Source organism: Neophocaena asiaeorientalis, unplaced genomic scaffold (genome assembly GCF_003031525.2).
Source record: "Neophocaena asiaeorientalis asiaeorientalis breed wild unplaced genomic scaffold, Neophocaena_asiaeorientalis_V1.1 scaffold119, whole genome shotgun sequence".
NCBI classification, from domain to species: domain Eukaryota; kingdom Metazoa; phylum Chordata; class Mammalia; order Artiodactyla; family Phocoenidae; genus Neophocaena; species Neophocaena asiaeorientalis.
Genome location: NW_020175821.1, coordinates 1,993,742 through 2,020,141, shown reverse-complemented (window position 1 = coordinate 2,020,141; position 26,400 = coordinate 1,993,742). Strand labels below are relative to the sequence as shown.

Genomic DNA, 26,400 nt, shown 5'->3' with positions numbered 1-26,400 from the left:
GAAATCAAAAAATACCTAGAGACAAATGACAATGAAAACACGATGATCCAAAACCTATGGGATGCAGCAAAAGCAGTTCTAAGAGGGAAGTTTATAGCTATACAAGCCTACCTCAAGAAACAAGAAAAATCTCAAGTAAACCATCTAACATTACACCTAAAGGAACTAGAGAAAGAAAACAAACAAACCCCAAAGTTAGAAGGAGGAAAGAAATCATAAAGATCAGAGCAGAAATAAATGAAATAGAAACAAAGAAAACAATAGCAAAGATCAATAAAACTAAAAGCTGGTTCTTTGAGAAGATAAACAAAATTGATAAACCATTAGCCAGACTCATCAAGAAAAAGAGGGAGAGGACTCAAATCAATAAAATTAGAAATGAAAAAGGAGAAGTTACAACAGACGCTGCAGAAATCCAAAGCACCCTAAGAGACTACTACAGGCAACCCTATGCCAATAAAATGGACAACGTGGAAGAAATGGGCAAATTCTTAGAAAGGTATAACCTTCCAATACTGAACCCAATCACAAGTAATGAAATTGAAACTGTGATTAAAAATCTTCCAACAAACAAAAGTTCAGGACCAGGTGGCTTCACAGGTGCATTCTATCAAACATTTAGAGAAGAAATAACACCCATCCTTCTCAAACTCTTCCAAAAAGTTGCAGAGGAGGGAACACTCCCAAACTCATTCTATGAGGCCACCATCACCCTGATACCAAAACCAGACAAAGATACTACAAAAAAAGAAAATTACAGACCAATATCACTGATGAATATAGACGCAAAAATCCTCAACAAAATACCAGCAAACAGAATCCAACAACACATTAAAAGGCTCATACACCACGATCCAGTGGGATTTATCCCAGGGATGTAACGATTCTTCAATATACGGAAACCAATCAATGTTATACACCATATTAACAAATTGAAGAATAAAAACCATATGATCATCTCAATGGATGCAGAAAAAGCTTGTGACAAAACTCAATACCAATTTATGATAAAAACTCTCCAGAATGTGGGCATAGAGGGAACCTACCTCAACATAATAAAGGCCATATACGACAAACCCACAGCAAACATCATTGTCAATGGTGAAAAACTGAAAGCATTTTCTCTAAGATCAGGAATAAGACAAGGGTATCCACTCTCACCACTATTATTCAACATAGTTTTGGAAGTCCTAGCCATGGCATCAGAGAAGAAAAAGAAATAAAAGGAATACAAATTGGAAAAGAAGAAGTAAAACTGTCACTGTTTGCAGATGACAAGATACTATACAAAGAGAATCCTAAAAATGCCACCAGAAAGCTAGTAGAGCTAATCAATGAATTTGGTAAAGTTGCAGGATACAAAATTAATGCACAGAAATCTCTTGCATTCCTATACACTAATGATGAAAAATCTGAAAGAGAAATTAAGGAAACACTCCCATTTACCATTGCAACAAAAAGAATAAAATACCTAGGAATAAACCTACCTAGGGAGACAAAAGACCTGTATGCAGAAAACTATAAGACACTGATGAAAGAAATTAAAGATGATACCAACAGATGGAGAGATATACCATGTTCTTGGATTGGAAGAATCAATATTGTGAAAATGACTATACTACCCAAAGCAATCTACAGATTCAATGCAATCCCTATCAAATTACCAATGGCATTTTGTACAGAACTAGAACAAATCATCTTAAAATTTGTATGGAGACACAAAAGACCCCGAATAGCCAAAGCAATCTGGAGGGGAAAAAACGGAGCTGGAGGAATCAGACTCCCTGACTTCAGACTATACCACAAAGCTACACTAATCAAGACAATATGGTACTGGCACAAAAACAGAAACATAGATCAGTGGACAAGATAGGAAGCCCAGAGATAAACCCATGCACCTATGTTCAACTAATCTATGACAAAGGAGACAAAGATATACAATGGAGAAAAGACAGTCTCTTCAATAAGTAGTGCTGGGAAAACTGGACAGCTACATGTAAAAGAATGAAATTAGAACACTCCCTAACACCATACACAAAAATAAACTCAAAATGGATTAGAGACCTAAATATAAGACCGGACACTATAAAACTCTTAGAGGAAAACATAGGAAGAACACTCTTTGACATAAATCACAGCAAGATCTTTTTTGATCCACCTCCTAGAGTAATGGAAATAAAAACAAAAATAAACAAATGGGACCTAATGAAACTTCAAAGCTTTTGCACAGCAAAGGAAACCATAAACAAGACGAAAAGACAACCCTCAGAATGGGAGAAAATATTTGCAAATGAATCAACTGACAAAGGATTAATCTCCAAAATTTACAAGCAGCTCATGCAGCTCAATAACAAAAAAACAAACAACCCAATCCAAAAATGGGCAGAAGACCTAAATAGACATTTCTCCAAAGAAGACATACAGATTGCCAAGAAGCACATGAAAAGCTGCTCAACATCACTAATTATTAGAGAAATGCAAATCAAAACTACAATGAGATATCATCTCACACCAGTCAGAATGGCCATCATCAAAAAATCTACAAACAATAAATGCTGGAGAGGGTGTGGAGAAAAGGGAACACTCTTGCACTGCTGGTGGGAATGTGAATTGGTTCAGCCACTATGGAGAACAGTATGGAGGTTCCTTAAAAAACTACAAATAGAACTACCATATGACCCAGCAATCCCACTACTGGGCATATACCCAGAGAAAACCATAATTCAAAAAGACACATGCACCCCAATGTTCATTGCAGCGCTATTTACAACAGCCAGGTCATGGAAGCAACCTAAATGCCCATTGAGAGACGAACGGATAAAGAAGATGTGGTATATATATATACAATGGAATATTACTCAGCCATAAAAAGGAACGAAACTGAGTCATTTGTTGAGACGTGGATGGATCTAGAGACTGTCAGAGAGAGTGAAGTAAGTCAGAAAGAGAAAAACAAATATCGTATATTAATGCATGTATGTGGAACCTAGAAAAATGGTACAGATGAACCGGTTTGCAGGACAGAAGTTGAGACACAGATGTAGAGAACAAACTTATGGACATCAATGGGGGAAAACCCCAGGGGGCTGGGGATGGTAGTGTGCTGAATTGGGCGATTGGGATTGACATGTATACACTGATGTGTATAAAATTGATGACTAATAAGAACCTGCTGTATAAAAAATAATAATAAAATAAATAAAGTAGACCAAAAAACAGTTTCTTTCCCTTGAAAATCCAGAACTTTTCAAAAGGAAATAAATAAAAATAAATTAAAATCTCTGGTCCTAACTCTTTGGTGTAATTACATGGAGGCTCATACTTCCTGGTAGTGGGGAGACCATGTGATCACTTGGAACATAGGACATTACAAGGTCCTGAAGTGGTACAAAACTTTACAATTGACTGGGTTCTATTAAGGTTATTATTATTATTTTTTAAATTAATTAATTAATTAATTAATTTTTGGCTGCATTGGGTCTTCGTTGCCATGTGTGGGCTTCTCACTTCAGTGGCTTCTCTTGTTACAGAGCACGGGCTCTAGGCACACGGGCGTCAGTAGTTGTGGCACGCGGGCTCAGTATTTGTGGCTTGAGGGCTCAGCAGTTGTGGCTCGTGGCCTCTAGAGCACAGGCTCGGTAGTTGTAGTGCACGGGCTTAGTTGCTCCGCGGCATGTGGGTTCTTCCCGGACAAGGGCTCGAACCCATGTCCCCTGAATTGGCAGGCAGATTCTTCACCACTGTGCCACCAGGGAAGCCCTAAGGTTATTTTTTAAACTCTTTTTTATTTTGCAGCTAAAGAATTGCCAAATATGGGAAATGCTCAAATGTAAGAATAAAATTGGAATTAGCTCAGTGAATCTAGTAAACCCATTGCATGAGGGCCAGCGGGCTACGCCCCTGAGGTTTGGAGGTGTAACCTCCATCAGGGATGGTGGCTTGAGCTTCTCCGATGCTAAGTCTAGGAGCCTGTGGGGAGTGGGGTGGGAGCCTTTCTTTGCCAAACTTGCCTTTGTCTGGGACCCAGCACAGTAATTGAGGTGGATGATGAGGTCAGCTTTTCTCTCCGGCCTGAGGATGGGCGGGTAGCTGGAGTTGATGACGAATGCAGTGTCCAGCAGGCACAAGTGGTTCACGGACGCTGTCAGCTTGTTTGGGAAGCCATCTAGCACCGAGTCTGAAAGTCAAGGCTTGTGGTTATCCTTACTCCTTGGCGCCCTGATCTCAGCAGATGGTCAGAGGCACCTGGTGGGGATGGGATGCCCTGCCCGGAGCTCATCCACTTCAGCCTGGCCTCCAGCCCTCCCCTTGGCCAGGGTACCCGGTGAGTCCCAGTGTCCCCCTGGGTAGGCTGAAGAAGAACAGCATTATCTGGGGAGTTTAGCAAGTTTTTTATGGAACATGCACAGAAAGCCCACTAAGGCTCAGCCACAGAATTTGTGGTGTAGCAGGGGCTTAAGACTATCCTATAAATTAGTGCAAACCGTGGGCCCAGAGCCAGCTGCCTTTTCTGCCCCGGATAGTGAGGACAAAGATTATTAGCCTAGGCTCAAGCAGCCATTGCAGGCTGTGGCCAAGTAAAATACCAAAGATGGTGGAAAGTCAAATTTAGAGCCTCAGCAGGGTGGGGACAAAGTCCTGAGTTGAAGCTGCAAGACCACAGTTTAAGAGCCAGCTCTGCCACTCACCATTGGGAGGAGCCTGGGCTGGGCCATCCCTGCCCAACTCCGGGGGCAGCACTTACATTAAAAGGTGTCCCCAGGGGCTTCCCTGGTGGTGCAGTGGTTAAGAATCCGCCTGCCAATGCAGGGGACACGGGTTCGCGCCCTGGTCCGGGAAGATCCCACATGCCGCGGAGCAACTAAACCTGTGCGCCACAACTACTGAGCCCACATGCCATAACTGCGGAAGCCCGCGTGCCTAGAGCCCATGCTCTGCCGCGAGAGAAGCCACTGCAACGAGAGGCCCGCGCACCGCAACGAAGAGTAGCCCTCACTTGCCGCAACTAGAGAAAACCCGCGCACAGCAACGAAGACCCAACGCAGCCAAAAATAAATACATTTTTTTTAAAATGAAGGAAAAAAAAAAAAAGGTGTCCCCAGAACACAACTGTAGAAAGTCAGGGCCCATACTTCCCCAACTGTAAAATGGGGTCAACTTCTACCTGCTGGGATTGTTATACAGATGCCGTATAGAGTCATTGTACAGATTCAATTAATTAAATACACCCCCACTCCACCTGTTGTTCAAGGCATCACCAGATGTAGAATACACTATGGGGAGAGTCTGCCACTTGGGCCCAGTGAACATGGGCAGAGGAGTTTTCTCATCCTTTCTTCCTCCACATCCACTTCCCTTTCCTCTAAACAGAGGTAGGCCTCAAGGGGCAGCAGGTAAGGTTACCCTTCCACGTGGAGAACTGGCCGTTCTGGTAGTAGTCGGTGTGCATCTGCAGCCCCAGCAGGAAGTTGTGGAACTCAGACACAAAGGCCCGGGAGGTGAGGATGTTGCGGAAAGTATTGGACAGCCATGACCCTGGCGTCACCACCGTGGTGTCCAGCATGTTGGCATCACATTTGGGGATTTCAGGTAGGAGTGGCTCATCTTCTGCAGGGGAGGGGGGTGGATGGAGGACAGGTTACAGAGCTGGAGTCCCCAGATTGCCCAGGTGAAGCACCGCATGGTTGCCCCGCACCCAGGGGTCAGCCTGTAAGTGCAGTGCACACCTTCCTTGTCTAGTTCTCGGAGCCAGGAGGACCCAGGGGAGAGACATAGAACAGGGGCAGGGTAGAGGAGAAGGAGTGGGGTGACAGGCAAGGAGGGGTTCCAGAGAAAACACAGAGTCCAGAAGGGTGACCTTTAACTGCATTCATAGATCCCCACCCTCTGCAGCTCTCCTGGGTGCCGTGCAGCTCTTCCAAGCCTACCACACGGTGCATCCACTCCCCCGGGCCAGGCCAGAGCTGGCAAAGGTGTATCCAACTGCAATCACCCTCCTTTCCAGGCAGGGAAGACCCCCTAGCTGCCTTCCTATTTCCGTGGGCCATAGGGATGATGTTGAAACACGTGGCAGGTGGACTGGTCCTCAGTTGCTGATCCACCTTCCCCACCCCCGCCATCGCCCAACCAGGAGGGGAAGCCGGTGGGTCACCCACCTATATCATGCACTCTCTCCCTTGTCCACCTGTGGAAAAACTCCTCCGAGGTGTGGGACAAATTCCAGGCATCGAGCAGGTTCAGGGAGAAGATGCTGCTCCACAGACCTAGGGAGCAGGACCAGCAGTGAGCCGCTCTGCCCAAGAGCCTCCAGGCCCACCCAAATACTGATTGATTCTGCCTTGGACTCGATGCCCCCTCCAAGTCAAGCTGCTCAGGGAGTGGGACAGGCTTTCATTTCCCTCTCCCCACAGTGCAGCTCGACATAAGTGACTCAACTCTTCTCCGCTCTCCTCTTGGAACTGGGAGAGGGTATGAAGGCATATAAGGCACAGCCCCAGGAGAGACTTAATGCTGACAAGTGCAGGCTTCAAGTTCAAGTCCAGAAGTCACCCCTTGCATCAGTTAACACACTAGTTTAGGACAGCGCCTGGCACATGGTGAGCACTCAATAAATGTAACACCATCTCTTATTGTGATTTAAAAAGTACAACGCAGTAATAATAATACTCACGTGAAATCACTCACGTACATTGACCCATTTGAATCCTCCCTAAGGTTGGTTTTACTCTTAAGCCCAGTTTACAGATGAGAACACTGAAGCTCGGGAAGGTTAGGTAATTTGGCCTGCTTTGCACAGCTAATAAATGGGGAACCAGAGTTCAAGTCCGAGTGTCTCACCTACAGATCTCTGAGCCACATGCTCAACAGCACAGGTGTTCAGAGGAAGGAGAGGCTGCTGGGGGCTGTGGGCTTCGGGGCTGACTTCCCAGAAGAAATGGGGCTTAAGTGGGACTTTCTGGGATGGGTTGGATTTGGGATAGATGGAAGGGAGGGGGAGGCAGACAACTAGTTTAAATAAGGGCATAACTGTTGTTGAGGCTGTAAAAATGGGTCCGTTTTTTGCGGTTGCCCTTTGACAGATGTACTTTGGGCTCTGAAGGGGAGAACTCTACGAGTGGACATCACAGTCAGGCCCCTGCACTCAGTGGGCCTGGCTTCTGGAGGACCAGGGAACATAGTGTTGGGAGCTGGGCCAGGCTTCCCCAGACACTCTGTCTTCACCCTGAGGTCCCCTCTGGCCCCTTGGATCCCAGGGGCTGTTTCAAGCCCCGGAAACAGGCATGTTGCTTCCTGGAACCAGGGGGAAGGGGGTAGAAGTTCCAGAAGCTTCCATCTCAGCCTGCAACTCCCAGTCTGGTTCTGAACGGACACCAGGGAGACGACTGGAGACCAGGACATTGGGAGAGTCCCCTTTGTTCCCCAGTGACCCAGGAGCCCCTGTCAGGTCCTTCTGGGCCCACAGGCTCACAGGGAGATCAGGGCAGTCTGGGAGGCTGGGAGGCTCCGGAGCGTCTCCTGGAATGAGGGTATGCTGACAAATACCAGGAGGGTCATATGCCCAAGGGATAACCCAAACCAGCACCAGCACCTGGCACATGATCCTGGGGGAACAGACCGTGTCTCCTCGTCATTCCTCTAATCAAACGCGGAGCCTGTTCCGCACGGGGCGGGGTTCCCAGGGGCCGCCCCCAGCCAGGAGTCACCTAGCATGTAGCACATCCGCGACTCTGGGATCCTCCTCATCAGCCGCCCCATGAAGAACTCGGAGCCGAAGAGCTCGGTGGGAATGAAGGCTCCATACTTCTGCAGGCCCACCTCGTAGGGGGAGAACTCGAACCACTCTGCACACGAAGCAGCAGGGCAGGGTGTCAGTCTCAGGCCGGGGCGGCCCCGCCCACCCTTCTCCCAGCTCGCGCCGTCTCCCCGGCCGCGAGGAGCCTGGGATGGGGAGGCCGCAGTTCCCCCGCAGGGCACAGGGGGGCGCCCGTGACCGGCTTCTGCTGGCCCGGCAAGACTCAGTGTTGCAAGCTGCACAGGCTCGTTTGCGCCTCATAAACCCGGACCAAAACCGGACCCCGAAGCAGGGCAGGTCTCTAGAGTCCCTCCATCCTGGCAGCTTAAGAAATGTCTAGGACTCTCTCCCTTCACGACCTTTATTTCCTCTATCCCATCAAATCTCTGCTCAGGGGAGCCATAGGACCCCTGCTGCCCACCAGCTACACGTGTCTGGGCAGAAGCGGGTAGCCAAGTGGATTTCTTCGGCTGTCAGCACATTCTTGGTGTGGAGGCTGGCAAAGGTATGGTGGCGGGATGTGTGCGCTGGGGTACTGAGTGCCTTTGCCCGCTGAGAAGGGACCCACCCCGCCCCGGGGAAATTGCTAGCCACCAGTGTTACCTCTGAAATCCTGGTTGCTTACATCATCCTTGACATTGATGGTGAGGTAGATGGGCAAGGGGTTCTGGCCCTGACACAAAGCAGCCCTCTGATCTGACAGTTTGCATTCATATCTCTGTGTGGAAAAATAATGGTTAAGGAGAAGGAGCAGACAAGCAGCCAGGAAGTGGTGCAGAATAAGAGGACAGTCTGGACCTCTGGCAGCCCACCAGGCTCCTGAGCCCACCAGGCTGCTCTGGAGGTCTCACCTGACACCAGTCAAAGCTGCTCTTAAAATGTACCCAGAAAATGTTCACGCATCCTTGGGCTGTTCATCACCCCAGACACATGGACAGGTGGGACTGGATCTGCAGTTTAGAGCTGTCCTTCAGAGCCCTGGGGTTCTCCTCGAGTCTCAGGGACCAGAGAATGAAAAGGCAGGGGTGGAGGAGGCCACCACTACCCCCTCTTCATCATCTTCCACCCTACTCAAACCAGAGCAGCTCCATTTTTTAAAAATCCGCTTTGCATGTTGGGCTCTCTCACAAATTCATTTGGGAGGCAAAAAAAGATTCTTCTTTTTAAACAAAAGATTTGGAAACTTGGCACCGGATGGCAGTCAAATTCCCTCTAAGCCCCCAGAGCACTAAGTGGTGTAATCAAAGTGGGAGTCCTGCAGATCAGCCTGGACCACAGGCCACCTCCCAAAGTGAATCAGCCAGTGTAGACAAGGCCAGTGGAGGCTTTAGAGGACCAGGCTCTGACCCCAGGCCAAGCAGCTGCCTGGTGGGTGACATCCATGGTTGCGCGAGTGTGTAAAGGCACAGAACCTGTGTGGGATGGTAAACATGTGTGGGTCAAACAACTCTTAGGCCTCCCTTGCAAGGCCAACAGGATGCCTGTCAGAAGTGGGCCCAGAGATATGGGCACCACAGCAATGACTGTCAGGGAAGGAGAGGAAGTTGCAGACTCGGGGAAGAGTCCAATCCACACTCATTGTCAAGGGGGCCTGAGGCAAAAGAGCTCCTGCCTTGGCCAGAGTGGAAGAGCAGAGGCCTCCTTCCATCAATCCTAGACTTGCTTTCCCAGGAACCTAGGCTCCTTCCTACACCAAACCCTGGGCAATGCTCAGACTCTAATGTTAAAAGCCTTGGAGCTTTCCTCCTCACCACTTGGAGCACTAACTACTCTAAGAAATATTAACTGTTGACGAAACGGTTGATGAAATTCCCATTTAAGGAACAGCGCAGAGCAGAGCCAGAATTCAAATCCTGTCCTGCCTGAATCCAAAAGCCAACACCCTCAGCCTCCGCCTGCCCTGCTCCATCATGTGGAAAGAGTAGACAGTGGGTTATCAGAAAGGGCAGGGATCCATCAAAGGCTGTGAGTGCCCGCGTTTGAATCCCCACTGTCTAGCACAGTTCCTGGCATGCAGGAGGTACTTAATTTTGTTGAAAGAATGAATGAGGGAATGAATGAATGTTGAAGATGAGGTTTGGTCCATCCTTGGTTGCTCAAATTGTCTGTGTTTTCTGGAAGAGGGGATCTACTAGAAAAGAATTTGCTGTCCCTCTTCCTTCTGGTAAGTTCTGATTTGAATTCAGAACTCTTCAGACACCTTTGGGAGTGGGGCAGACAGCCATAGGCCTGGATAGAAATTAGATGGGAAGCCCTACTCTGGGGTCAAGCAACAGCCAAATTTGGTTCCACCCTGGGGCCTGGGCAGTCAGAAGGGTCCAGGTGTTAGCTGAGCTCACCCTGATGTCCAGGATGGCAGCATCCCATGGGGATCCCACTGCCCTACCACGGCCCACATGGCTCTCACAGCAGCTGGGTCCAAACACAGGCTGCTTCTCTTCTTGGGCACACACTGCTCAGACCATTGGATATCAGAGCTGGAAGGAACCTCACTGGGCTCATCCTCCGTGTGGTGGCCATGAGAAGGGGCCCAGCAGACCTCCAACTACAGGAGTGCAATTGGCTGATGGCCCAGCTACCATGCTCTGAAATTCAGGGCTGAGTTTGTTCTAAGGCCACACTTCCCACTGGGCTGGTCCCAGCCCATGACTGAGCATGGCAGGGATCCTGAGGCAGGCCCACTGTGGTGGAGGGGAGGGGGCGGTGCCAGACTCCTCTGATGGCCAACTTGGCTGGGGAACTCTGCAAGGGTCACTGTGCTGACCTTTCAGACCGCACAGTGGGCTAGGATGCTTCCACCTGGCCTTTCCTTCCTTCTCTCCTCCACTTGGGGTCAGGCTTACATCACACTCTGATGGCTCCCTCCCCGTTTTCTCTCACAGGTTCTCAGAGGGCCCGCTGCCTCTCGGAAAGGTTGCACCTAAGTCACCCCTGATGTGAGGGTTTCAGTCATACTCCAAAGGGACTCGGGAAGACAATCCCACCATCTGCCTGCATCATGCGTTCTGATGCCTCATGCTTCTTAAGGCCCAAGGGTGCATCTGCAGGTCTAACCAACTCCCTCCTGCTGTGATGTACCTCCCGGTGCCCCAGTGAAGGCGGAGGGCTGGGCATCAGCCCCGGGCGGGTTGGGGCCCAGGGGAAGCTGAGCACCTACCTCGTCCCCCAGAGAGGCCTCGACCAGCAGACCCCAGAAGTCTGTGAAGGTGACTTTGTAGCCTTCCTGCCTGCGCTGCTGCAGCTCCTCCCGGAATTTGAGGAGCTGATCTGGGAACAGAGCGGGCATCTTGTCCTTGACTACGTGCCTCCGTGCCTCGAGGATGGCAAGCTCCAGGTTTTTGGAGGACCAGTCAGGGTCACTGTACAAGGTAGCCATGGTCCTGGAGAGAGACAGGTGTGGCTGAGAGAGCTGAGCCAGCCCTGGTCAGATCGACCCTGGACCCTGGCAGGAAAGGAGGTGGGTAGGTCATGGGAAACCCTCACCTGCCAGGAGAGGGGCCTGGAGGAAATGGGGTGAGGCCCGGTCGGGGAGGGGAGAACATTCTTACTCAAAGTCACGATTGCTGCCATTTCTTGACTGCCTGCCGTGTGCCACGTGGAGCACAGTGCTTAACAGTGAAGATTCTGGACCCAGATCTTCCTGGGTTCAAAACCAGACTCTGCCACTCACCAGCCATGGGATCTGGGCAAGGTACCTAACTTCTCCTCACCTCAGTTTTCCCATCTGTGGACTGGGGAGAAGGATGATAACTGCACCTACCTCACAGCGTTATTGTGAAGATGACATGAGTCAATGTAAAAGGATTAGGACAGTACCGGGCACGAAGTAAGTGCTGGGGCCAGCATTTGACCCCAGGCTTTGCTGATTCCAAATCCTGGACTCTTCCCACTCTGCCACATTAATTCCCATAATTGTGATGCCAGCTAAGACTTACTTCCCCTTCTTCTTCTTAACTTCTATGTGGGCAGCGGAGAGGAGTAAAACAAAGATAGGTATCCCCCTAGCCCTGGGTCTTTGCCTCTGTCTGCCTCTGCTTGGCCTGGACCCGGCTTTTCTCAGTCTAGGTCAGGACAGCACCCAGGAATCCCCCTCCCCACAGTGGACCCGGTCTATAGCTGCACAGCTGTCTGAGGAGCGGCCTCGCCCTTCAGGAGGTTTCTTCAACAAAAAGTACCCTGCTCTCCATAAGGTTCACGCTGTTACTTTCATACCTTTAAAAAGCTTTATAAAAACATTACAAATGATTGATTTTGATTTTACAAAATTCCTTCCCAGTGCTTTCCCAGGCCAGAAGACACCCTACCCCCACCCCAGCTGGGTCTGAGTTCCTCCCAGTTTCCTGCCTGGCCCAGAGGTAGGCCAGGAGGATGCAGGTGCCCCTCTACCCTGGTGCAAGCAAGTTTATCTCCTTAACCTACTACCCATGGGCAGCGGTTTATCGGTGAGATTAAGAATGTGGGTCCCCTCCCCCCCCAAAAAAAGAATGTGGGCCCTGGACTCAGACAGCCTGGGTTGAAATCCCAGCTCTACCGCTCATTAGCTGAGTGACCCTGGGCAAATTCCTTTCTTTCTCCAGCTGTAAAATGAGCACAATGACAATATCTTCCTCATAGTCTTCTTGTGAAGAAGAAATGAGATAGTCCATTGGAAGCAGTCACCCCAGTGCTCGGTGCAGAGGCAATGCCCGTAATCGTCAGCTATCCTTCTGTCCCACCTGGGCTGAAGCCTCGGGGCCTCTGGTGCACCAGGAACCCTTGGTTTTCCTCACATCCACCCCCTCAAATGAAATTTATCCAGAGCCCCTCCAGGATGAGGGACACAGCTTGGGACGTTGAGGGCTCTGAGGCCCACTAGTTACACACAGAATAAGATGCAGCCCTGGCTGAGAGGATGTGGGTAGTCACAAGGCCTGGGTCACCCTAGACCAGGGCTGCATTATGACTTTGGTGGGCCCCTTCCACCATAAAAATATTAAAAATTATCTTCTATGACTGTTGTATAAAGACAAATATAGTGATATATTACTATATATTAAAACACTTTCTTCAAACTAGGTTTCTTTTAAAGAACTTAAAAGAAATTACAACATCTTTGTGGGCCGCCACCGGCATTGTGAATCCCAGGTGCCGTGGCTCCTGTGGAGAAGCCGGCCTCGTGCTGGCCTCACCTGTCAGGGGAGCTAAGGGCTCACTCTCCCTGCTCACCAGCAAGAGTGAGGATGGGAGCCCGAGGATGCCTGCAGGGCAGAGGGAGCACGCAGGGCTGGGGGTGGGCTGGAACGTGGCAGCCAGAGCAGCGGGCCAGCTCCACCCACCCCAGAAGACCTGGCACAGTCTGAGAGAGGGCAGCTGCTGGGGAGATGCACCAGTGGCACCAGTGGTTCACTCATAACTGGCTGCCATGCTCCTGGGACCCTGCCATAGTAATGGAGTCATGACCAACACGTGTCCCTGGTGTACCCAGTACTGGGAGAGCATCTCACAACAACCCCATGAGGTCAGGGCTATTACTATCCCCACTTTACAGATACAGAAAATGAGACTCAGAGAAGTTCACCTGCATTCCCAAGGTCACACAGTTGTGAGGGGTAGAGCTGCCCAGGTGTCACGAGTCACTCTAACTTGGGGCGGATGAGCTTTACCAGAGACCCCACCCCCGCCTGCCGGCCAGGCTGTTGGCTGCTCGCTCTGGGCTTCACCAGACAGTGGCCCCCCGCTCCTTACCAGGTGGCCCCTGACAGGCCAGTGATGTAGCTGGCACAGTTGAGGATGTTCAGCTTCTGCAGCCCCAGCAGGTGGCCATACATGGCAGTCATGGATCTTGTCCCACCCCCAGTGGCCATGATGGATATCAGTGGGACCTGGGGGCACATGGAAGCACACTGCTGGGGCAATGCTGGGTAGGGGAAGACTTGGAGAGACAGGAGCTTAGAAATAACAGTGGAAGAGGAAGAGCTGGCTACAGAGAGCAGAGAGTGGGGACTGAGTGACATGAAAACTGCCTTTCACAGAGTGTCAAGCCTCCTGGTAGGTCTAGAACTGGACCTTAGTTCCAAACCCAGTGGTCGGTGTCGGGCTTGGTAAATTAGAAGGCCATGGCTGGAAGAGTTCTTGGCACTATTAATCTAGCTCTCAGTTAACAGATGATGAACTGGGGCCAGAGGGCTGGGTGGCTCGCTCAAGAGCCCAGCTAGCGTGTGATTCCCTAATGGCTGCAAATCAGCACCTGCTGTAGAGGGATTTGATGTCAGGCTCAGGCCTGGCACATGGTATGTGGTCCCTATAGACCATATGTGTAAAAGCAGGGGTAAATGGATTTTTGGTGTGGGAAGGAGCACAGTTGTCACCTCTGGGTTTACTTAGGTTTAAGATGTCCTCAGTGTGTTTCCCTATAGATGGGAGAGCGAGGCGTGGAGTCTTTGCCAAGACTCACTCAGTTTTCATCTGAGTGGGGACTGTTAAGATGTACTGTCGGCCGAAGCCCCATCACAGCCCTCCTCAGGGACGAGGTCTCTGTCTACACCTGTGGTTGGCCTCTGAAGTGCGGGCTCTCCGAGGGCTGACCTGCTGCTCAGGGGAGTGTGAGCCTCAGCCCCTACCAGGAAGGTGACAGAGGGCTCTGGCAAAGGTACCATCATCTACCCTGTGCGCAGAAGCTGGCCCTGCGTGAGGAAGCTGCCTCTCTCCAGCCCCCCACTGCTGTTCGTTCTCTGTGTGTGTGTGTGTGTGTGTGTGTGTGTGTGTGTGCACGCGCGCACGTGCGCATACATTTATGGGAAGGGAGAATTGAAGAATGAAAGGCCCAGGGCCTTTTGGGTGGAGGTGTGTAGAATGTGGGTGGTGGTGGAGCTTCCAGTGTTTTCCTGGCTGGGGAAAGGATGCCACATTGTCCCGTGTAGGTAAGACATCATTCATCATCTCAGGATCTGTTAGCGCACGGGGAGCAGCAGCTGGGGCTCCTTCCTTTCTCTCTACTCTGCCCTTCCTGCCCCTTGCAAAAACACAACTGAATCACATCCAGCACAGCCCTCACCTGGGCACCTGGAACCTCAGCAGTAAGGGCCACCAGGAAAGGCAGTGCTGACGCTGCCCTGGGGCAAGGGAGGGACTGCAGGGGGCAGCTGGCAGGCACAGTGTTCGAAGGACAAGCCTGGCTCTGAGAGGACCTCTGCTCACCCACCTCGTCTGCCTGCAGGTCCTCCTCCAGCTGCAACACCTGCTTCAGCGCCTCAGCCACCACCACCCTCCGCTTCTGCAGGAACTCCAGCTCTGCCTGGCACAGGCTGAAGCCTAGCCGCACGTCCAGTGCCTCGGAGCTGTGGGGACAGAGGAGCTTGGCTTAGCAGGTCTGTAGACTCCACCTCCGTGGAGAAGACATGGCTTTAGGGTCAGTTGGACCTAGGCTTGAAGCCTGGTTCTGCCAGGAATCACCTTTGTGACCTTGGGCCCCTGCTTTCTCATCTGTAAAATGGGGCTAATCGTGCTTAACTCCTGGCACTGTCTTCAGCACTTAATGAGATAACAAATGTAAAGCCCCAAAGCCTTAGCTGGTGGACTGTAAGCAGGTACTCAACACAATTAGGGACTCGCTGAACCCTCTGCCTCTTCAACGAGATCTGGAAAGTCTTGAAAGCCTTCCCCCAGGCACCTTCTAGAGCCCAAGGCCAGACATGGGTAGCAAGAGGCCCTGAGATCCTTTTGGCCAGTCCCTCTGAATAAAGCTCTACAGTAGGGCTCTTCTGAGCTGGATAAACAAGGTCCTGTTCTCATGGAGCTCATATTCCTTGGTGAGCTTTTCCTGCTCCCAGAGTAAAAATCATCCTGTGTGACAAAAACCCTTCACATCCCTGATCTCACCCTGTCACCCCCACAGGTCTGCAAGGTGGGTGGGGCAGGAAGAGCATGCCCAACACTTGCCCTCTTTTTATCACATCCCTGATGTGAGCAAGTCCAGGCTTCTGGCCTGGCATCCAAGCCCCCACCTGATCTGTCCAACCTCACCTCCTGCTACTTCCTGGAAGCGTCCATCGGCTCTCAGAGCCCAGGAGTAGTCTGGGTTCTGAGCCTCCTCCCTCTGCCCATCAACATCCCTTGCATCCTCCAAGGCCCTCCTCCCCAGTGACTCCAGGAGAATGGACCTTGACAATTTCCAGCCTGAGTCTTAGTGACCCTGGTAACTATAAAGGTCACATCTCCTTGAAGGTAGAGCCTGGGAGCTCTCTCATTATGTTTCCTTCATGTCTGGTATAGGCCTGCAGACACAGCTGTGAGGAAATCTTCCCTTGGCCTCAACAACGAATGAATAATAAAACAGCAATAATAATAACATTTGTTGATATTTTCTGAGTTTCCCACTTCGCAGGTCACTGATTTCTTCACATGTGTTATCTCACTGGATCCTCAAAGCAACCCAATGATAAACAGTACTCCTGGTATTGCTCTAATTTACAGGTGAGAAAAACTGAGATTTAGAGAGGCTTAATAACTTGACCAAGGACAAACAGCTATCAAATTGTAAATGGAAACTACAGTCACTTGATTTTCAACAAGGGTGCCAGGACAATTCAAAGGGGGGAAAGAACAGTCTTTTCACCAAATGATGCTGTGACAACTGGATATGCACATGCAAAAGAATGAAGTTGGACCCCTATTTCACACTGTATATACAAATTAACTCAAAATTGATCATGGACCCAAATTGAGAGCTAAAACTATAAAACTCTTAAAAGAAAACATGGGAGTAAATCTTCATGACCTTGGATTAGGCAATGGTTTTTTAAATATGTCACCAGAAGCACAAGTGACAAAAGAAAAAAATATACATACACTGAAGTTCACCAAAATTGAAAACTTCTGTGCTTCAAAGAACACCATTAAGAATGTGAAAGACAATCTCCAGAACAGGAAAAATATTTAGAAATCATATATCTGACAAGGGGCTTGTATCTAGAATATACAAAGAAATTTTACAAGTTAACAATTAAAGGCAAGTCACCCACTTTAAAAATGGGTAAAGGATTTGAATAGATATTTCTCCGAAGAAGATATACAAATGGCCCATAAGCCTGTGAAAAGATGCTCAACATCCCTGGCCGTCAGGGAAATGCAAATCAACACCACAACAAGATACCACTTTAAGTCCCTAAAGATATATAAGTCAGAGGGACAGACCGAATGAGGGCACTTTACCAGGGTGTAGACTTCATGTGTAATTCACAATTCTTGTTCTGGGAATTGAAAGATGAAAAGTTTGTCAGGGATGACAGCTCAGAGCCAAGTGGTCCCAACCAAATTAGTGGAGACTCACCACACCGTGCCCGCCCCCACCCCGGGACGCTTGACTTAGCGCATGCAGCGCCCCGCCCGCGCATGCGCACACAGGTTCTCTTCCGGACGTCTCTCGCCCCCAACCTGGCTCAGCTTCCGCACCCTGTCTTTGGCTCCACAATGCAGCTCAGCAATCTTCTTTCCCTTAAGACCCCTGTACCCCTGCCTGAGAGACCCGCCACGAGCCATGCTCCCCGCCGGGGTCCCCAGGCTCTCCCCGTCTCCCTTCCACAGGCACTCCAGGCTACGCTGCTCAGGGACCCCTTCCCAGACCCAGGCCCTCACCACAGGCAGGGTCACCGCCTGGCCGTCAGGGAGGCAATCCAGGGACTGGCACACAGGGTCGTTCTTGTACGCGTTGCAGCGGCAAAGCTGGAAGGATGGGCGGTTTCGTGAGGGGAGGGGCTCCTCCCAACTCGAGTCTGAACCAGCCCCTAACCCCCTACTGCCGCAGCCTCCTACCACAGAGCTCCACTGGCTCTTGGGCACCTCCACGTGGATCTGGGGCTGGAAGTACTTGGGGTAGTGGAAGCAGGCAGGGTTTGGGCCGCAGGGCTCCAGGCAGCGTGAGATGTGCTGGGTGTCCTCGAAGGACTCTGTCACTGTCACCAGGAGGTCCTTCACTGGAAGAGAGGACAAGAGGGCTGAGACCCCTGGGAAGCCTCCCACTTCCCACCCCAACTCGGCCCAATAAAAGGCCTAGGGGAGGCACCCAGGACAGGGGTTTAGAATTACCGAGGGCATTGGTTAAAATGCCCCAGAGAGTCTCATTCTGAAGGGTCAGGCGGGGCCCAGGAATCTGCGTTTTTCCAAGGCTTTTGTGTGTGTGTGTGTGTGTGAGGTCTGAGAGGCTGAGTTTTCTGGACTAGTCCTCCTAGGTTCTGCTCCTCCACAAGGTGCCCCGAAGTTACCTTCCCACTGCACTGAAAGCAGGCCCTCTCCTTGCTGCCAGTTTGGGGGCAGAACCTCTTGCTTCCCCCTCCCTCCCCCATGCCAGTTGGGCTGTGCCGCTCTCCTCTCTGCAGACAGGGCTGGAAGCCTTGCATGGGGGGGATGGGGTGGAGTGGTGAGAAGGAGAGTCGCGTATTTGCGGATCTCTTAGGTCCCTGCCAGCTATAAAATGCGTTCCCCATGGAGCCCAGGGCAGCCATAGAGCAGCCAACACTGGTGTTGACAGGGTTGGGAAGTGGCACTGTCCTCCCCACCCCCCAGCAGGCAGAGGTAGTCAAAGGGCTCACTTTTCCTATTCTTCTGACTCCTGGATTCTGCATGAACCTCCAGGCAGGACATTTGTCGAGACTGAAACAAAGGAAGGGGAGGTCATTTTGAGCACAAGCTTCCGGGGATGCTCTACCAGGCCACAAACTCCCAAAGACTGATTTTTGGGGGAGAGATTGATTTCCTTGAATCCTGAGGCTTTAGATGCATCTAATTGAAATGGCTGTACCAACAGCCTAATTATGAAAATCTTTTTAATTCTGAACTTGTGCTTATAGAGAGATTGGAGTTGGGGGAAAATGGGACGAGACTGATTCTGAGAGTGGGTGCTTTATTAGGGAGATTGCTGAGGTCATCGTTTTGGGAGATGGGATGCTGGTCCAGGTGTTTCCTCCCCAGGAGCAGGAGCCCAGCTGCTGCCCCCACCACTGCCCGCAACCCCTTTGTCTGGCTTCAGTTAGTCTGACTCCTAGCAGGCTCTGGGACAAGGGCCCAAGTTGGGCCTGGTTTTCCCTCCCACAGTTCTGTTCCCAAGAGCAGCAGCCACAGGTGGCCTCTGGAGCCACAGGAGCCTGGAAGGACAATTACCACCAGTACGCCATTCGTGATGAGACTCTCAGGTGGAGAGGGGCTGAAAAACAAAATGAGAACTCCTGGTCAGTCATATCGTTCTTTCTAAAAATTTATCTTATTGAAGTATAGTTGATTTACAACATTGTGTTAATTTCTACTGTGCAGCAAAGTGACTCAGTTATATTCATTCTTTTTCATATTCTTTTCCAGTATGGTTTATCACAGGATATTGAATATAGTTCCCTGTGCTATACAGTAGGACCTTGTTGTTTATCCATCCTATATACAATAGTTTGCACCTGCTAATTCCAAATTCCCAATCCAACCCTCCTCTCCCCCCTCTTCCCCTTGGCAACCACAAGTCTATTCTCTAAGTCATATCATTCTTGACTGATTTCTCACAAGGCTGACAAACAGCCTACGCAGGGTCAATAAGGAGATAGCAGAGCCTTCTTAATCCTTGTGAAAAATATTGGCTTAAGAAACCTTAGATCTGCAGATTGTCAAGGAGAAAACTGGCATACATTTTAAATAGAATGTCCAGAAAAAAAAAGATTTATAAGTTAGAGGGAGTAGAAGAGTTTCTTTTCTTTTTCTTCCTTAAAGGATAGCTGTTCTTTATGTCCAACCAGATGCAACTGCATGGAGTTACGAGGATAAACAGGTTGCAAGAAAAGGCCAGAGCCCACCATCTCGAGCAAATGTAAACAGTTCTGGTAGCAAAACGGACTCATCCTATTTAATTTGTGCATTTAACAAATAGTTTTGACCCAGCTAGAGAGGGGCCTGGTGAGTGTGAAATGTCCTTGTGTTACAAAGCTGAGAAAGCCTCCAAGGTTACAATTCGCCTAGGGGAGTCCACAGCCTCCCTTGTCAAAATTAAGCCCAAGATGACTGTGTTTCCATATCAACTCTGATTACCAATGCTGACGTATTCCATTTTGTAAGCCACTTTCTAATTCACCCAAGGAATGTTTTTCCCCCTAAAAGTCCTGTCAAACCAAGAACTGAAGGAGAGAGCCCAGATTTTCTTTAATATGAAACAAATAAAGTTGATTTTAATTTGTCAAATTTAATTTAAATTTTAATTTAAGTTGATTTTAATGAGGCACCTCAAATAGTTCCAAGACCCCCTATGCAGAGGATTCTCCGGGTGGAATTTGACAAGCCCTCTTGTTCTTGTTCCTGCCTCTCATTGTCCCCCTGTCCCTGGGCTGTTAATAAGTCCAGGGGACTCAGTTCTGCCAGGGTTAAGAAGCTGGTTGCCCAATCACAAGGCACACTGCTGCCCCAGGGCAGGCTTGTCCCCTCCCGGCACGAACCCTACTCCCCTCCCTCACCGCCCTTCCCTCTCCTTTCTCTCTCTGTGTCCTCTTCTTCCCACACTCCAGCTCTGTGACCCAATTCCACTTGAGTCCACGGCACAGTCATACCTCCAGGACCCTGGACCTTTTTCTTAATTGGACATGATGAGAAATAACCCCACATCTCTGTCCTGAGCCTCCCCTTGACTTGGTTCCAGAGTTGACTGCGGAGGGGCATGGCCTCTGCTTCAGGCCAGGTTTGGGGGAGTTTGTTCTAACAGTCCTGGGTCCAGGAGGAGACGCCTTGGTCCTGACCTCTTTCTTAGCGTGGCCTCAAGAAGGCCCCATCCCCACGGTGGCAGGAAGTCTTCCCAGAGGCCACTCTCAGAAATGCTGGGGAGCTGAGGCAGGTGATTTGGCCAGAGTACTAGATCTTTAAAGCAATACTGACATCAGTAGACCTGGATGAGAAGGGGTGGGGCCCAGGCACCGATGGGATTTAGAAGTTCCCAAGTGATTCTGATGCACAGTGAGGAGCGTCAAGGGTGGGAGTAGAAGTGGGGGTGGGGAACTGCAGAAAGGAGGACCCAGCTGTACAATGCCTGTGCCCAGAAGCTGCTTTGGGGTCAGGACCTTGGTGGAATCCTGGGGGGTTGGGTCCTACTCACCTCTCCTCCAGCAGGAACTCCACCTCCAGCTCCTCCATGCCCTGCAGGGGGAGGAAGAGACTGCAGTTGTGAGCTGTGTCTACGCCTCTCTGCAGACCAGGATCCTGTGCCATCCCAGGAGACCCTGTGGACCTGCCCCTGTCCTTCGCACATGGCTGTCCTGCTGTCTTGGCGTGGGGGCAGCTGCTCCTGGCTCTTTTTGTCCCCTCTGCCTCCCTCTGTCCCCAAGTCTTTGATATCAGGAACATCACTGACCACCCAGGGGAGGGTCAGGGTGTGGAGTTGACCCCTAGACCCAGCAGGTAAATCTCTCTGCCCCAGAACATTTTCCTTTCATCCTCTCCCTCCAGCTTCCATTGCTCCCCTTCTTCTCCAAGGGGCTCAGGGCCTGGGACAAGGGAGATATTGCCCCCAGCAAGCTCAACTCTGAAGGCTAGGAGCCCCTTCCTTCAGCTACTGCTTTGCATCTCTTGCTGTGTAACTTCAGGAAGTCATGACCTCCCTCACTGGACCTTAATTTCCCCACAGAGTATAAGCCAGGTGAAGGCAGGGATGCTTGTCCCTGAGGTGTCGCCAGTGCACGAACAGTGCCTGGCCCATAGGGCATTCAAACACTTGTTGAATGAATTGATAACATCCTGGGCCTTTTCAGCTCTGACTTTCTCTGATTTGCATATTTGCACTCCTTATCTGTCCTCTGTCCCCTGGGACCATCCCAGAAGCAGGACTCTGAGGATAGAAAGGGAATCAACACTTATTCTGTCTCCATTTTGTACTGTGAACAGTGCTAGATGCCTTAATTATGTATTCTCATTTAAGCCTCACAGTGACCCTGTGTGGTAGGTCTTACTATCACTATTGTATAGATGAGGTAACAGAACTCAGAGGAATTAAGCAATTTCTGCAGGGTCACAGAGCTATTGATAGTAAGCCAAAGCACTGGGATTTGAACAGCAGTGCTATCTTCTCCTGACCTGGCTACAGAGAGAGGATCCCATAGAACAACATCATAGGAATAACCAGCTGCCCCTCGTGAAGCAGGAGGCTGAGGGCTGGGGCACCTGCACTCACCTCTGTGTTGAGTGGGAACTTCACGTGGGTTTTCTCTCGGAAGCAGAGCTTGGTGAGGTCATAGAGAACTGTCAATAAATGGTCATCTGGTGTCACCGTGTCGTCATCACAGACGCTCAGCTCTAGCACGTTCTAGGGGAGAATGGAGGGTGCAAGTCTGGTTACAAAGGTTGCATCAACCCATCCCCAGGATGAGCAGCCTGACCTCAGTCCTAGTGAGGAGGTGGGTCTGAGGGATGGGAGCCAGCACCACTCAGGTGTGAGGGACATCTGTAGGGACATGAATTAAGAGAGGAAAGTGTCTATTCCCTTCTTTGCAACTCTCTGAAGCCTTCCTGCCCTTCTTCTCTGATTCTCCTACTGGGAAATTTTGCTCTTTTGCAAGCTTGGCAGGGGCTTGTGAAGTGTGAGGGATTTCATTGCACCTGGGGGAGAGATGGAAGGGCACAGCAGACAAGACCCCTGTCAAGACATAGAATGTATCCAGCATTGGGACCCAGGAGCTGAAGACAGTTTCTTTGGCACTAGAAAACCGAGCTAAAGGAAGCTAACATCTTCACACTCCAGGGGAGTGATGTGGCAAAGATTATAGAGGGTTTGATTGGGTTGGGATGACATATTGGAACTCTGTCCTTTGGCTCATCAGCCCCTAAAGAGGTCTCATGGATGGTCCCAAAGCTGTATGTCAAGGATGGAGCAGCTACCCTGTCGTCTGGCTGAACTCTAAGGTCAATGATTTTAGGTGACATGGATTGGCCTCTGAGGCCACTTTTTCCAAGGATCCTGAGAGATGTAGGTTGGGGCTGGGTTTGCCTCTTTGGTTCCTATCTAGTGGGCATGAGGTGGTTCTGGGGGTTCCCAGCTGAATGAGATCTGTTGACTTTGTAATGACTAGAAACCAGGTGTGTCCCTGAACCAACCCAGCAGCCCCACAGATCTTCAGACAAAAGAAACACGAATTCTGTTTTCAAGATGGTAAGCTGAGCCCAAACTGAAATCCCCCTTTCTCATCAAAAACCATATATATGATAGAAAAGACATTTTTAAAACAATAAATATAAAGCCCTTCTTGAAAACAAAAAGGATATGTCATTAACTCGGAATGGAAAAGCATCCCTAAAATATGAAAGCAGTAAGCTTGATGGAGCTGTCAAGCCTCAAATGCCTCAAGACTGGGTTTGATGCCTCCATGATGAGGCCAAGCTTGTCTTAAGGGCACCCTGCTGAAGCTGTCACAACTCAGGATGTTCAAGAGAGGATTCTCCCTCAGGAGATGTGAGCTCAACTTAGAGTCACCATATATCTGAAGAAGACAAATACCATGAAACAGCAACTCAACAAATGAAGAACACACACCCAAGGAATTAGAAATAATAAAGCCATCTAAAAAGGATTTAAGATAGAGAAAGCCCTCTGGCTGGAATTAGACTGGTCTTGGGCCTAGTGAGTAGAATGGCTCTTCTCTACATTCTCCTGCTTGGAGTATGTTCTGGAAGATACTGGAAACACACTCTATTTTGGGGCAGGAGACATCCAGTTCCAGTGACAATTAGGTAGGACAAGAGAGACAGGAAAGAGGGTAGAAGGATAAGTATGCCTAGAGGGACAAGCGTGAGACAGGCAGAAGGAAGGAGTGGGTAAGTGGGGAGACAGATAGGTCGATAGGAGGACAAGAAGTCGGTAGAAAGAAAGACAAATAGGGACTTCCCTGGTGATGCAGTGGTTAAGAATCTGCCTCCCGATGCAGGGGACACAGGTTCGATCCCTGGTCTGAGAAGATCCCACACGCCATGGAGCAGTTAAGCCCGTGTGCTGCAACTACTGAGCCTGCGCTCCAGAGCCCGCAAGCCACGACCACTGAGCCCGCGTGCCACAACTACTGAAGTCTGCATGCCTAGAGCCCGTGCTCCGCAACAAGAGAAACCACCGCAATGAGAAGCCTGCACACCGTAATGAAGAGTAGCCCCCACTCGCTGCAACTAGAGGAAGCCTGCACACAGCAATGAGGACCAAATGCAGCCAAAATAATAAATAAATAAATAAATTTATTTAAAAAATACAAATAGTCATTATACTACAAAGTCACAGTAATCAAAACAGTATGGTACTGGCACAAAAACAGAAATATAGATCAATGGAACAAGATAGAAAGTCCAGAGAAAAACCCATGCACTTATGGCCACCTAATCTATGACAAAAGAGGCAAGAATATACAATGGAGAAAAGACAGTCTCTTCAATAACTGGGGCTGGGACAACTGGACAGCTACATGTAAAAGAATGAAATTAGAACACTCCCTAACACCATACACAAAAATAAACTCAAAATGGATTAAAGACCTAAGTCTGGATACTATAAAACTCTTGGAGGAAAATGTAGGCAGAACATTCTCTGACATAAATCACAGCAAGATATTTTTCAATCCACCACCTAGAGTAATGAAAATAAAAACAAAAATAAACAAATGGGGCCTGATTAAACTTAAAACCTTTTGCACAACAAAGGAAACTAACATTCTCTGACATAAATCACAGCAAGATATTTTTCAATCCACCACCTAGAGTAATGAAAATAAAAACAAAAATAAACAAATGGGGCCTGATTAAACTTAAAACCTTTTGCACAGCAAAGGAAACCATAAACAAAACGAAAAGACAACCTTCAGAATGGGAGAAAATATTTGCAAATGAAGCAACTGACAAGGGATTAATCTCCAAAATATACCAACTGCTCATGCAGCTCAATAAAAAAAAAAAAGAAAAAAAAACAAAAAAACCTGAAAAACTAAACAACCCAATCAAAAAATGGGCAGAAGATCTAAATAGACATTTCTCCAAAGAAGACATAGAGATGGCCAAAAAGCACATGAAAAAGTGCTCAACATCACTAATTATTAGAGAAATGCAAATCAAAACTACAATGAGGTATCATTTCACACCAGTTGGAATAGCCATCATCAAAAAGTCTACAAACAATAAATGTTGGAGAAGGTGTGGAGAAAGGGGAACCCTCCTACACTGTTGGTGGGAATGTAAATTGCTATAGCCACTATGGAGAACAGTATGAAGGTTCGTTAAAAAACTAAAAGTAGAGCTACTATATGACCTAACAATCCCATTCCTAGGTATATATCCAGAGAAAACTATAATTCGAAAGGATGCATTCACCCCAATGTTCATTGCAGCACTATTTATGATAGCCAGGACATGGAAACAACCTAAATGTCCATTGACAGAGGAATGGATAAAAAAGATGTGGTACATATATACAATGCAATATTACTCAGCCATAAAAAGGAATGAAACAGTACCATATGCAGAGACGTGGATGGACCTAGAAACTGTCAAACAGAGTGAAGTCAGAAAGAGAAAAACAAATATCATTTAATATCACTTATACTTGGAATCTAGAAAAACAGTAGAGATGAACTTATTTGCAAAGAAAAAATAGAGTCACAGATGTAAAGAAAAAACTTATGGTTACTAAGGGGGGAAGGCGGGTGGGATGAAATGGGAAATTGGGACTGACATATATACACTACTACAGATAAAATAGATAATTAATGAGAACCTACTGTATAGCACAGGGAAGTCTACTCAAGCGCTCTGTGGTGACCTAAGTGGGAAGGAAATCTAAAAAAGAGGGGATATATGTATACGTATAACTGATTCATTTTACTGTACAGCAAGAAACTAACACAACATTGTAAAGCAAGTGTACTCCAATAAAAATTAATTTAAAAAAAGAAAGAAAAACAAATAGTCATAAGAAGGGCACATGATCAGAGAGAAGGACAAGGAGGGGAATAGCAAGCAGGGCAGGCAGGTGCTGTCCCCCACGTCTCACCTTCACCTGGGTCTGGATCTGGAACTTGAAGCTTTCATTCCACTCTGGGTTTCGGCAGTTGGAGATGGTCCTAGTCCTCAGCCTCTTATGAGAACTGGTGGGCAGCCAGAGGCTCACAAAGCAGTCTGTCAGGCTTACTGTCCAAGGAAGACAAGGGTGGGAGGGAAGGGTGAGGAGCCAACCCAGGTCCAGAGAGGAGAGAGTGTGGAGGCAGAAGCCAGCTTCTGGTCCCCTCCTGACTCATGGCTCTGACTCTCCAGAGACCTTTGTCCCAGAACCCTGAGAAGGTAACGGACTGCAGGCTAGAGGTTTCACAGAGGGGACCCAGGTCCCACTGACTGTTCTTGTGGACACAGATGGCCTCTGGCTCTTCTCAGCAGCACCCTGGCTCTCTGAGCAAACACCTGTTGGTTTGCGACAAGGTACAGTTGCACAATTTTCCCTCTGCCAGGGGAAGATCTGGAGGACTAGCCCCCAAGGGCCCAGTTTATCTCTTGCCTTAGCCCAGGGTACCAGGGAAACCACAGTAGGGCCCAGCTCTTCCTCTGGGCTGAGGAGCAACAAGGATTAGAAGGGACACCATCGGTTGGGAGTCAGCCTA

The 26,400-nt window shown here is 49.1% G+C and overlaps 1 protein-coding gene across 1 annotated transcript in view; it reads right to left on the bottom strand.

Moving 5' to 3' along the window:
• The window catches only part of PLA2G4E (phospholipase A2 group IVE), a 55,731-nt gene that overhangs the window by 2,474 nt on the left and 26,857 nt on the right, over positions 1–26,400 (bottom strand). The window contains exons 3-17 of the mRNA XM_024732614.1: positions 25,800–25,936; positions 21,954–22,085; positions 20,883–20,923; positions 18,926–18,968; positions 18,358–18,418; positions 17,405–17,742; positions 16,982–17,019; positions 14,973–15,108; positions 13,517–13,653; positions 10,950–11,172; positions 8,396–8,510; positions 7,704–7,841; positions 6,156–6,263; positions 5,404–5,607; positions 4,011–4,177 (exon numbers count right to left, since the gene is read on the bottom strand). Coding sequence (XP_024588382.1) covers positions 4,011–4,177; positions 5,404–5,607; positions 6,156–6,263; positions 7,704–7,841; positions 8,396–8,510; positions 10,950–11,172; positions 13,517–13,653; positions 14,973–15,108; positions 16,982–17,019; positions 17,405–17,742; positions 18,358–18,418; positions 18,926–18,968; positions 20,883–20,923; positions 21,954–22,085; positions 25,800–25,936 — 2,018 coding nt within the window. The remainder of the gene's footprint in view (positions 1–4,010; positions 4,178–5,403; positions 5,608–6,155; positions 6,264–7,703; positions 7,842–8,395; positions 8,511–10,949; positions 11,173–13,516; positions 13,654–14,972; positions 15,109–16,981; positions 17,020–17,404; positions 17,743–18,357; positions 18,419–18,925; positions 18,969–20,882; positions 20,924–21,953; positions 22,086–25,799; positions 25,937–26,400) is intronic.